The sequence below is a fragment of the Pundamilia nyererei genome, unplaced genomic scaffold, assembly GCF_000239375.1.
Source record: "Pundamilia nyererei isolate P.nyererei 1_Seehausen unplaced genomic scaffold, PunNye1.0 scaffold00018, whole genome shotgun sequence".
Classification (NCBI taxonomy): Eukaryota; Metazoa; Chordata; class Actinopteri; order Cichliformes; family Cichlidae; genus Pundamilia; species Pundamilia nyererei.
In genome coordinates this window covers 2,867,846-2,880,333 of record NW_005187419.1, presented here as the reverse complement: position 1 = coordinate 2,880,333, position 12,488 = coordinate 2,867,846, and the positions used below count along the sequence as shown (strand labels likewise).

At 39.5% G+C, this 12,488-nt stretch overlaps 1 protein-coding gene across 1 annotated transcript in view; it reads right to left on the bottom strand.

The window, feature by feature from the left end:
• znf652 (zinc finger protein 652) overlaps positions 1-11,843 on the bottom strand; it is a 17,817-nt gene extending 5,974 nt beyond the window's left edge. The window contains exons 1-4 of the mRNA XM_005726138.2: positions 11,502-11,843; positions 5,946-7,433; positions 2,845-2,992; positions 2,423-2,538 (exon numbers count right to left, since the gene is read on the bottom strand). Coding sequence (XP_005726195.1) covers positions 2,423-2,538; positions 2,845-2,992; positions 5,946-6,956 — 1,275 coding nt within the window. The 5' untranslated portion in view covers positions 6,957-7,433; positions 11,502-11,843. The remainder of the gene's footprint in view (positions 1-2,422; positions 2,539-2,844; positions 2,993-5,945; positions 7,434-11,501) is intronic.
• Positions 11,844-12,488: the final 645 nt, after the last annotated feature.

The window sequence follows — 12,488 nt, the reverse complement described above, 5'->3', positions numbered from 1 at the left end:
TCGGCTGCCTTGAAGCAACATGAAAACGCATGCACACACACACACACACACACACACACACACACACACACACACAAAAAAGCACACTTGCTGACACACAGTAATTGACAATCTGATTTAGATAAAACATTTATCATGCGCTACTCTTTCTGCATTTTCTAATGTGAAAATAGTTTAGAAGTGAAATGTTTATTTTGACAACCGTAACCCAAGTAAATCAGTAAGGGTTTAAGACAGAACTGTAACATTGTTCAATCATAAAACAGCTTTTGATGTGACAAAAGCTGCTTCAGCTCTGACAATAAATCACTTATTGCTTTTGGCTGCTTCCTTGTTTTGTCCCAAATGATAATTTTGTGAAAATGTCAATGTTATTATTTAACATTTTCATAACTGTTGTTGTTGTTAAATATAACTTGTGTGGCATTATTTAGAGTTATATGTACACTGCTGTGTAGGGACTGCTTTATGACACATCACGCTTAAGAAACGCAGTTAGTTCCACAATCCAGCACCACCGCTCAGGTTATTTTGGTGCATGGAGCAACACTGTATTTGCAATCCGTTTTCTTTCCTGGTCAGGGTTTTCTTGAAGTGAAGTATTCATAATCTTAATGTGGCACCACCTGACCAAATAAATGTCAGTAAGGGAAGAAAAGAAAGAAAAAGAAAAGCTGCTTCTTTAAACAGCCTATACTTATTAAGAATATAGTTGAATATTTGATGACGACCTCAAACATCTGATTAGAGTAACTCCACCTCCATACATAGTTCTGGTTTGACCCCCATTTAAACAGTTGGGGAATGTAAAGGTCTTTGGCTGAAGTAAAACACTGTTTCAACTGTACCCAACCCAGCTGAACAGGGAAAACAAAACAAAGCAACGATCATGTCACACAACATAACAAAACGCTTCTCTCACAGACGTCACATGCATACATTGAACATTTATTCCTTCAGCTATTTAACGCTTCAGTTAATAGGTGAACTGTGTTCCTGTGTGGTTTTCTAATATTTGACATGGTCTGGCTTCAGCTCCTCTGTAGAACATTGTCCACTGAATGCAAAACACACAGTGCACAGTCAACATCTGGAAGACACTGACTATTTTAGGTTATTCACAAACCACAGGACACAGATGTCTCCCAGCTGAAACTTACTGGTGTAAGTCTGCTTTTACAGCACACAAAAAAAAATTCTGTCACTCCATTCAAGTGATCAAACTAGTTTAAAACATATAATTGAATTAAAATAAATAAAATCCACAGTAAAATTCACACCAAAAATAAATAAGAAGGGGGGTGGTGAAATTTAAATGTTTGCTTATATAAAAATTTCTAAAGCCACTGCACTTTCATCCTTATATAATTTTATTTGTTCAAGGGTATTTGAAGACAGTATGTAAATTAAACCATGCCTGCTGAAAAGGAAGCGAGTAACCACTATTATATGCCCTCCATGTTATGTAAATGATCTTTAACACAAATATTTCAACTGCAACAAAACCCTGTGAAATTGTAAAAATAAAATGGCCTGTATTTGTATAGCGCTTTTCTAGTCCCTAATGACCCCAAAGCGCTTTACACAACCTGTCATCCACTGCCGGACACTGGCGCCACCGGGCCCTCTGACGCCACCAGTAGGCAACGGGTGAAGTGTCTTGCCCAAGGACACAATGACCGAGGAGCCGGGGCTCGAACCGGCAACCTTCCGATTACAAGGCGAACTCCCAACTCTTGAGCCACGATCGCCCCGATGTGATTTAAATTTTTTATTTTTTTCATAACAAGTAGGAACTCAAAGAAGGCCAACCAACGAAATCTGTGCCTAAGGTACATAAATCCTCTAGATACATGGATTAGCAATAATCTATTTCCTCTTAAGTTTTACCACAGTTTTAAACTTTAGTTGTGGTGGGGACTGGGACACAAAAGCACTGGATTAAGTGAATAAATAAGTCAATGAGCAAATAATACCCTTTAAGTTTTATGTGCTACAAATAAATAACTTAGAAATGCTGCATCTAAGTCTCTTATTATGCAGATGAACTGCTGGTCTACCATCTGCAGCCATACTCCTCTGAGGCCTCCATGAGTTTGCTATAGTGGCACATGAACCTGTTCTCCACCCTAAACAGGTTCTGGTTGCAACAGCCCTTCAGCTCACAGGATCTCCAGAGTGGGAGGACAACAGCCATAAGCTCTAGTCCACAACAGGAGACTGGAGGAAAACAGGAGATGGAAAAGCCCAGACCCTGAAGTTTATATATATAGGTCAAAGGATTGTCCACAAGTAAACTGACTGTGGATGCATTGTTCTCTCAAACAAACAAAAAATAATAACACCCAAATATACTTGGATGGTTTATGTAGGGGAAATACTGATTCGGTCACTGTTTGAAGTCTATTGTTAGACATCTTACCTCACAACGAAAGGGCTTCTCTCCAGAGTGCTGGAGTGAGTGAACTTTCAAAGACATACTGCGCTTAAATGACTTCCCACACGTTTCACAGGTGAATGGCATGTCCTTCGTATGAGCTGGATTTAAGAGAAAAAAATGCAAGTGACATGGCTAAATCATAACAAACTAATCAAATTAAAGTTTTAACTAAATTGGTATTGCTTGAATAAATGCTATGATGAGACATGATCATACAAAAGAATTTACATTTCACAATATTTAAAAAGAAAAGGCAGCATGTTGTCACTAAAGACACTATGCTGAGTATCTATAAGAAAAAAAAATTACAATACAAAATCTTGTACAGGTGAATATTATTTAATTGAAAGCCATGTGGTGTCTCACACTTCTAGATACAGTAACAGACAGCAGCCGCAACTTACCAACCATGTGCTTTCGGACGTGAGCCATAGTGTAGAATTTTTTCTCACAGATTTCACATGAGAACTTCTTTTCTGCATAGCCATGCACAATTTTGATGTGCTCATGCAATGACCAGAGCTTCTTAAAAGACTTGCTGCAGGAAACACACTGAAGAACAATAACAACAAAAATGTATAAAGAGAAGACAAAAAAATATTAATATTAAGCATTTTGTTTTGATCAGCCAGAATTCTTTTATTATACTCCAGCGCCCTCTGCTGGGCAAAAAAAGTCAGCAAGGGTTTATCTTGCTGAAATCCCTCTAAATCCTACCATCAAAGTAAAAACGGAAGCGGCCAAATCATCATAACTAAATCATTACTCTTGATTTAAAAAACAACAACAACAACAACAACAACAACAACAAAAAACTTCAATAGTAATACTTCCTTCTTAAATCATATCGAACATAATGCAACCCGATCAAAAGACCATTTTAATTTCAAAGTATAAATCAGTGGTACTTGGACAGTTGCAGACAAGTACTATACATTGATGTTTGGCCTTGACCAAACATCAAACTGGGCGTTGCAGTAATTTCTGTCTAGCATGAGTTTTATGGTTAGGCTGTTGTCTCCCTAAAATAAAATATCTTGCAGCGTGACAAGATAACAACCAGATGAACTGTGAAAAAGTATCCACACAAACAAAGTGGCCAAAAAAAAAAAAAAAAATACAGTTTCTTCTAGCTGCCTTTTAGCATGTGATTGCCAAGATATCATGTGAATCATTTCCAACAACGCGTTCCTTTTTTCCATGTTAACAAAATCAATCAATTAATAAAATGAAACACTGTGGAACCAGTTGTGTGCACATACTCTTACATCTCACCCTGGAGCTCTTTCACAGCTGCCACCGGTACTGCTGGTAGCATCACAAGTGTGTTTATATACAGATGTTCGTGTTTTAACGTCAGCCTACTCAAAAAAGATCCACATTTTGCCATAGTACAAATGGTTGTATAGACATGTTTAAAAGATTCCTAATTTCCCTTTGTTTTCTATTGTAATATAACCACTGTTCTCTCTGGTTATCAGAAAAGCTGACAGAAAACATGAAAGTGGAAAAACTGAACTTCATAATTCAGAGCCTTTTAAATTAGATTGTTAGTACACATGCACAGAAATTACTCATTTGAGAGTTGCTTCAAGGACAAAAAAATAAGGGGGAAAAACAAACAAAAAAGAAACAGAAAAAAAGAAACAGTTGCACAATTACACATATTATATCTCCATGACGTGAGAACAGGTTTCTTTATACCCTGTAATTGTTTCAAACTGTTTCGGGTGGCTCAGAGGAAGCTGCTCAAATAACATTTTCTTTAAACTGCAGATGCAAATCAAGCAGAACAAACCAAGGGCTAAATAAAGCTGCTAAAAACAGCTGTATAACCCTTGGGGATTCAGATGCTGAGTCGCCTTTTTCAATTTTAGAGAAGTAAAACCACAATGCACCTTCTTTCACTGAAATATTTTTGATAATAGATGGCTGATCTAAATAACGTCAGTTTCAGATGTCCTGTATCTAAAATATTGCTTAAGCATTACCAGTAATGCACACATGACTTTTCAAACAAAATACAATTAGTATTTTTAGATTGCATATTTGACAGAAATCTTCTGTGCTATTTTACCCCAAACCATGACGATGTTGTTATCAATAGCTTATGAAGTAAATTCAACACAAACTTCTACAGCTGTATTGTTGTGGTGGCTGAAAACAATATGGCCTTCAAAACATTCAAAGCACACCGCAGCTTAAGTTATGTTTCAGGAGATTAAATGTTATGGCATTTTTTGTGTGCTTTTACTTTCATGGTAATAACTTCTAATTACCATTGTCTAGGTAGAATTTTTATATAGCAGTCCATGACAACTTTAGACATTTTTCAAAACTTAATGAATATCAAAAGAAGAAAGAAAGCTACAGAAATACTGCAGAATTTCAAGGTTAATATCATGGCTAATGTGACAAGTCGAACACTTCTGGAATTCAGGAATATCTAATTCAGCTAAATTAAATTTCTTGTTATATGTGCTTTTTACTGACCTTTCTGCATATTTCATAACTGATATCTGTTTTAATTAGTGAGTGATGAATGTTGTATAATGGCTGCATAAAATCACTAGCATGAAGCACCTTGAAAGCTGCATCCCCCGTGAAATGACTGTTGGCCACCTTAGTTAAAAAGCCACACTCTTCTCCTGTGAGCTAACAGCTGAAAACCCACTATCAGTTCTCAGCTGCCGCTACATTCAAACTGCCACATAAATGAGCTGAGAGAGCTCCGAGTCTGCTGCTGCTGCTAGCAAGTTACTGAAACTTTTAGCAATCACTGTTTTCTCTTTGAAAATTGAACTTTTTAAAGTGTCAAATGTTGCCTTTAGATTTTCTAACAAAATAAATGCCAACATCAACCAAGAGGGTATCATAGTCATCAGGTAACAAGTTTGGTCACAGTAAAAAGTTTTAAACAAAGTGATTGCTTTCACATACCACAATAACTCACTTTAAAGCCAAGTCATTTTTTGGTCATTACTTCCACTAAATGATTTACAGTTAATTCTGTAAAAAAACATAACTACATATCATTTGCCTTTTTTTTTTTTCCTTTCTTGAACAAGCAGTCACCTTTAGTGGCAGAAAACTGCATCCTGACTTAATACTACATTTACATTGGATGGGTGGATGGATGGATATATATATATTTTTTCCCCCTATTTATTTATTTATTTTTTTAAATACATGACTACAAATTCTAATCAGTTAAATATGACTGATTTCAGTTCAAATGTAATTTAGAAATAAACTGAAACCTGCCAGAAATATACTTAAATATATGCAGAAAAATACAATATTATAATTACTAATACATAAGAATTTGTGTCCGCAGGTGTCAAAGAGGAGCCTGGGGTTGGAGCATCAGATAAGGCTGTAGTACAGGTGCACAAGTCTCATGGCTTAGAGGAAAGTCTTATACGTAAGAATATATTAAACCTCTTTCTCCAGAATAACATTTACAAGAGTAACTACACAAATATCAGATAAAGGTTTGGATTACCTGAATGTTCTTCTCACAATCAGTCTGCTGGTGCAAGGCTAGCTCACTCTCCAAGACAAACTTCTTGCCGCACTTGTCACAGATCTGCATTCGTCTGTGTGTAACATTCATGTGCTTCTCCAGGTACCAGCGTGTGTTGAATACTCGAGGACATTTTTCACATGCCAGCATCTCCTTCTCCTCCACCTCTGCTTTCCCTCCTGATGGTACAGTAGGAGAAGAGGAGGGAGCTGACCTAGCTGACCTGCCTTTGCTCTTTGGAGGCTCTGTGCGTTTCCGTCGCCCTCTGGTGGTCATTCCAGCAGGGGTAGCACCCAGAGCTGTTCGCAGACTTTTCCTCCGTGGCTGGCTGGAAGCAGCTGCACTACTAGACCCTCGACGGGTTCTCTTTGACCGCGTTCTTTGACTTTCAACATCATCTTCCTCCTCATCTTCCTCCTCATCCTCCTCAGGGCTCTCATCTTCCTCCTCCTCCTCTTCTTCCTCCTCCTCCTCTTCATCGTCGTCATCATCACTTCCAGCTCTTTCAGAGTCATCTACTGTGGTTCCAGTTTTATTGTCCCCTTTGGATACATGAAGTGTCTGGTTGTTCAGGTTGACCTCCACAATGATTTGTTCACGCTTGAAACTCTCCTCACCATCCTCATTCTCTTCTTCCTCCTCATCTTCATCATCATCTTCAGTATCATCAGAGGATCCATCATTGCCTGCCTGGGACCCCTGTATCCCCACCTCCTGCCCAGCCCCCCCTTCTCTGAAATACTGCTGATGTTGGTGTTGACCAATGTTCTGATCTCCCATGGATGTCTTGGCTGCCATTTTATTGTCCACTAACACAGAATAAGGCTTGCCACCAACCTCCCTCTTATAAATCTTTCCTGTCAAGTCCAGGTCTGGGTTAGGAGAGTGAAAGTAGGACTGGGACACCGGTGCCCTGCGTCCTTCCTCCTGTGACATCCCGCCAAGACTAGGGATGGAAACCTCTTCCTTGAGGCTTTGACAGGATTTCATGAAGAGGGAGAAGGTATGGAGGGGTACAGTTAGTAGGAGCACAGGGCAACGGAAAAGAGTAACAGCGGTGGTAACTAGGTAGACTAGCCTACCATACAAGGAGAGGCAGGGGACACCACGCTAATCCCCCACCCTCCTTCTACTGAAAAGACAGGAAGGAGGGGATGAGGTGAGAGACAGTCAACCGGATTCAAAGAGAGCATCCATGCTGTCCAAGCAAAGAACTGCAGCTGTATAGACATACAATCAGTTCCAACTTTTGTACCATGTGCTTAAGAATCAGAAAGCAAAACCAAAGTCTTAACGTTGATTCTCAACATTTAAAATTATCCCCTCCAGTTGTTGAGCTGCAGGCTGCTGCCCTGCAGAGCGCCAGTCTTCAAACAGCAGAGCAGGTAAAGATGAGCTGAATACCAAAAACGGAAATGCTGTAAGGACCTCTGCGTCTTGCTTGAACAGCCATTTGTTGTGCATTACCTATGAGATAAGACAAAGAAACAGAATAATATAGATGAGAGTGTTCCGTGTGACCTGAAACTACAGCCATATTGTCAAGTTCTGAACAGTGAGTGCCACACTTGGCCACAAATGTTTCAGTGTTGTGTGTAGGAGTGGAAACCACAGCTTTCACACATGAATGCGAGTGAATTCAATTTCAACAAATGAGCAGTCTAAATATTTCTAAACCACAACTGAAACACCTCATTATAAAGCAGAGACAGTTTGCTTTATAGAGTGACACATCAACATTCATGCTTGCAATAAGGACATATTTAGATCAACTAAAGTGCAACAAGTTACAACTTCTTCTCAGTACTGAAAATATGTAACATATCTTCTTAAAGACGATCTGATCGATGTCAATGCTAGAGCAGAAAACAGCCTGTTTGTTAAACAACATCGGTTGTCTATGCACAAACACAGATGCAATCACTGTAAACTACCAACAATCTGAAACTTAATAAATAAATTGGTACTCACTCAGTCCTAACTGTGTTCCAGTGGTGGTTAGAGACCATTTACAGAAATACTTCTCAGAAAGCAAAAGCCAGATTCAAGTTCTAAAGCACACTGATTAAACAACACAAGATCTTCTTCAACATCACACATGCACAAACCTCCCATTGACTGTTGGAGAGTATAGTGTAACCACAGCTTAGGAGCTTGTATTGCAAATACAACCACAGGAAACTGTATGTCAACCTTTCAGTGAAGCCGAAGTAGTGCACTTCTTGTAACAAACAGTATTATCACTGTGCTCATGCAAGTAACAGCTCAAAAAACATTGAATCAAAGTGTAATGTATTACTTATGTATGATGTTGGCTTTGGTGTAAATGTAATCCTGGAACTGACCCTGGATGACAGGTTGCTGACCTCGAACAACCCTACACCCTACAAACCATTTTGAGTGTGCACCAGGGCGGTTTGCTCGCTAGAAAACCTCCCCCCATGCAATAAACAAAAATTACATTTCCTTTCCAGGAGACAGCAAACATCCTCTCCTCAGAATCTTCACAAACATCTTATGCTTAAATTTCAAGAACTGACACACCACCGTCTACAAAGAAATCACAAACAGGCTAACAGGTACTTTCACATTCACACACACCCCCACTCCACCCATGAACTCTACTTTGTTCTGATGTTTAATTTAAAGTCACCATTAGAAAAGAGTTTCTGTAAATGCCAGAAAAAGGAGCATTACTGTGCAAATAATGGGAAATGCAGCTGAAACGATGGGTCACACTTTGTAATTAAGGCATAAGCCTAATTATTTTACCGTGATCAAATATTAATCATAATGAGTTCTCTGAGGCTTAACCAGATCATTATTTGTCAGTTAAACTGTTGGTGTAATTTGTGGTGTCTTACATTTACTACCACTGATTTAATCCTACCTGGCAACAGAAGCTGCACCTGCTGAAAATAATCTTGAATAAAACCAGATTAATTAAAAATAGGCTATGAAACTTTGGTGATCCAAACTTAATGTGAGCTAAAGCCATCTTATTTAACATTTTCTTTCTAATTCACTGGTCGTTTTCCCAAAGATTGTCTTTTCACCTCAAGACTTGGTGCGTATATCTGGTGAATTTGATCCTCTGTAGATAAGCATGTTGCAGTGAAGGCAGAGATAAGATGAACTAAAGCAATTTTTTAAGCCAGAGATTAATCAGTTGGTTCTACCTCATTTTGCATGCAAAAAAGTCAGCCATTTATGTAGACTTTGGGTATGCACATATAAGGCACACCTGCCTTCCTGTGTAGGCTGACTCTGATCCTTTCTGAGAATTGGACAGGAGCTCTGAGAGCATTAAGACCACAAGGGGAGGGCAAGCTCGGCACTGACAGAGCAACTTAACTCACATGGTAGTCCTAGACACAAAGCCTAATAGATTATCCTGTGTCTAGATGACAGAGCAATATAAACTGCAAGAGAACCCCCACGCCTAAACATGCAATTATGCTGGTTTACATTCTCGTTTGAAAAAAAGGCATGCTTGCACAACAACACAGCCAATTTATTACTATACCAATATAAAACTGATTAAAAAGATCATTTTTAAAATTAAAATAAAAAAGCACATAAACAGTGTGGTTATACAACCTTGTTGAGTATAACCCTTCTATTGCTTATCATTATCAACGATGAGTCATTTTGGGGTTTCACTCTCTGTGAAATAATGCAGTCCTTTGATGTGGGAATCAAGCAGAGCGCAGACTTCTCAATATCACGAGTAATTAGTTTACACATTCACCTTGTAGGATAGGGAGGTCAAACTTTTAGAAATGTAGATCGTTTTGTGACTGCCTATTGAAGTTTTAACAGCTTTCAAAGATGAACTTTGTACCCTGATGCAAAAAAAAGAAAATGAGCATCAATGAATGTCTGGATTACTGAAATGACCTGTCAGCCAGAGAATTACTAATGCTCAGCAAAAGTTGCAGAGAAATCAAAGTTTTTTCAGCAATGGCCAATTCATAGCTGTCCTCAATCACGTTTCAGAGAAGCCAGAACTCATTTCATATGTAAGCCACAAAGCCAGTCACATACCGGATAGATGCTACTGTGGCTTAAGATATTTGTATGACACAGGATGGGAGTGTAACTGCAACGGCAGCATACAACACTTAAAACCCATCAGCATTAAATAGTACACATGCTGACAAGTACTTGGCTAAACTTTGACAGTTAAGCAGAGGAGACCTTTGAAGTCAAAATGTGTCACGTTTGCTTCGTACTATGCAGCAGTGCTACTCAAATCCATGCACCCTCTTGAGTCTAGACTTTAATGAGCTTTCCCTTTTGCAGCTTGTGGAGGACCTTGTGAAGGTTCACATTCCTGACTCTGTCCAAACTCATAAGACCTTAACCAGCTCACTGTGTGGTGCACTACAGGGGTGCTCCATGCCTCGGTAGGTATTTGGCCCTCAAATCCATAATCGAGGTCAGAGAGCAGTACCTAGGGTTTTTGATATAGCACATATCATTTGAGGCACTACACGAAGTGGTCAAGGAATATGTCAGCTCCCATCTCTTCCACACCAGCTTTTTAGGAGACACTGCTGAGCTGTTTACTTCTGGGATATCTCTATTATGGATAAGGAAAGAAAACATGGTAGCCTTTAGCACTTACTTTGACACTGATTTAGACTGTGAAAACACACCGAAACGTGACTATAATAAAAAAGGGCTTCATATGCATCAAAACGAAGTAAATCACATGCGCATATGAATTTGTTTTCGTCGGGTTGGATGCAGCGTATTCAGCTACAAGACTTGCTGTTAACGCTGCAGTGTGTTCGAAGCAAAGAAAGGGTTAAAACAAAAAGGCAACATTGTACAACGAACAGTAACGTTGTGCAGGCCAGGCCAACTTAGGCTACTTAGCTAGCTAGCAGTAGTCCATAGGTACTAACCTGCACACACATGACAAGCTAACTTGGCTACATTAGCTCAAGGTGCAGCCATTAGATGTTTTAGTGCAGTTAAGGTCACTTCATTTGGATAACAGTCATACTAATACACAAGCACTACAATCTAAAGGCTGGTGTTTGCAGACAGGCAGTAGCTTCCAACAAAAGAGTAGTTTCACTTTAAAAAAAAAAAAAATCATAAACCGCCAAGGTTGGTGCTAGTTAGCTCAAAGCTAGCGTTAACGTCAATATTTAGCATTAACGTTACATTTAATTTCGGTGCTGCACTCCGAAGGGAAAGTCTGACAGTTTTTGGACCCTCGTGAAGCTAAACGAAAAGCTGATGTCATGCTTTGTCATCAGTGTTTCTCTCTTGCTGTGGTGCAGTATGAAAAATGCCGCTTTCTCAACAAAACCCAGACTGCTCTACTGGTAAACCCACTCAACTCGACACTGTCATAAAGTCAGCGCTAGCCGGGCTCGCAGACTGCTCTCACCGTAGCTTCGGCCCCGCACTACCGGCGAACCACGGCTGCCGTTTCCGACAGCTGTCATGCGTGTCACACATGTAAGTGCTTAAAATCAACTAAAACAGCGATATTTTGTTGTCGGTTTGCTGGCTTACCTCCGTCAGGGCGACCTTCTTCTTGCGTTCGTGCAATCAGAGTTGCACAGATTCAGGGCTGCACACGCATTTCTCCCTCCCTCTCTCTCGCTCTCTTTTCATTCACGGATATGCATTTAGACGGGCCACTGCCACTGGTCTTTGTGTGCAAAATGTGGGCGCTTATTTGTTTATGTCCGCTATAGACTGCGGAGATATCTGCGCACCGGTGTCCTCAACCCCGCTACGTGGCCCGGCCAAGCTCTCGCGTGTACTACCGTCGTCCCGCGCTCATCCCAGGCATCCAGGCCGCTGTCTGGATGGGCGCGCGGCAGCTTGTCTGGTCTGGATTCTTTTCGTCTCCCCTCCAAAGCAGACAGGGCACGGCGCGCGCGCACGTGCTGAGCTTAAATCCTTGATTGATGAAATCATAATGAGAAGACCCCGATGACCGTTTAATCCTCCCAGAGGAAAAATTCTAAAACTACAATAAATGCAATCAGTTTTTATCACACTCTTAAACTTTAATATCTTTTCTATTTTAATTCGGGGTTTTTTTGGTAACAGTTGTTTTAATTGACTCAAGTCCTCCAGTTTATTTCCATGAAGACGCTCGGGAAAATGACCGAACTGCATATTTCTGCGATATTAAAACATTTTTTTTTAAAAATGCATGGCTGTATATAAAGAACACAGGAGAAAAAAAAGTGTCGAAACTATGTCTCATTCTAAAGAATCAAATGATCTTCATAGTTTACTTTTGTCGATACAAAATAAATCTTCCCTTTAATTAAAAAAATACTATTCCTTCCAGTTTGAAACACTTTTTTTAGTATATAGTTTTTTTTTTTTAAAATGGTGTACCTTTTATTTTCTTAAAGCAAGACAAAATAAATGCCACCCCCACCCCAGTGACAGTTATGCCTGTGTAAAACATCTCTGTGCCTTGGCCAAAAAGACTGACAATTGAGTGGCAGAAAGGCGATTTAATAACTCATTCGTTTCTGC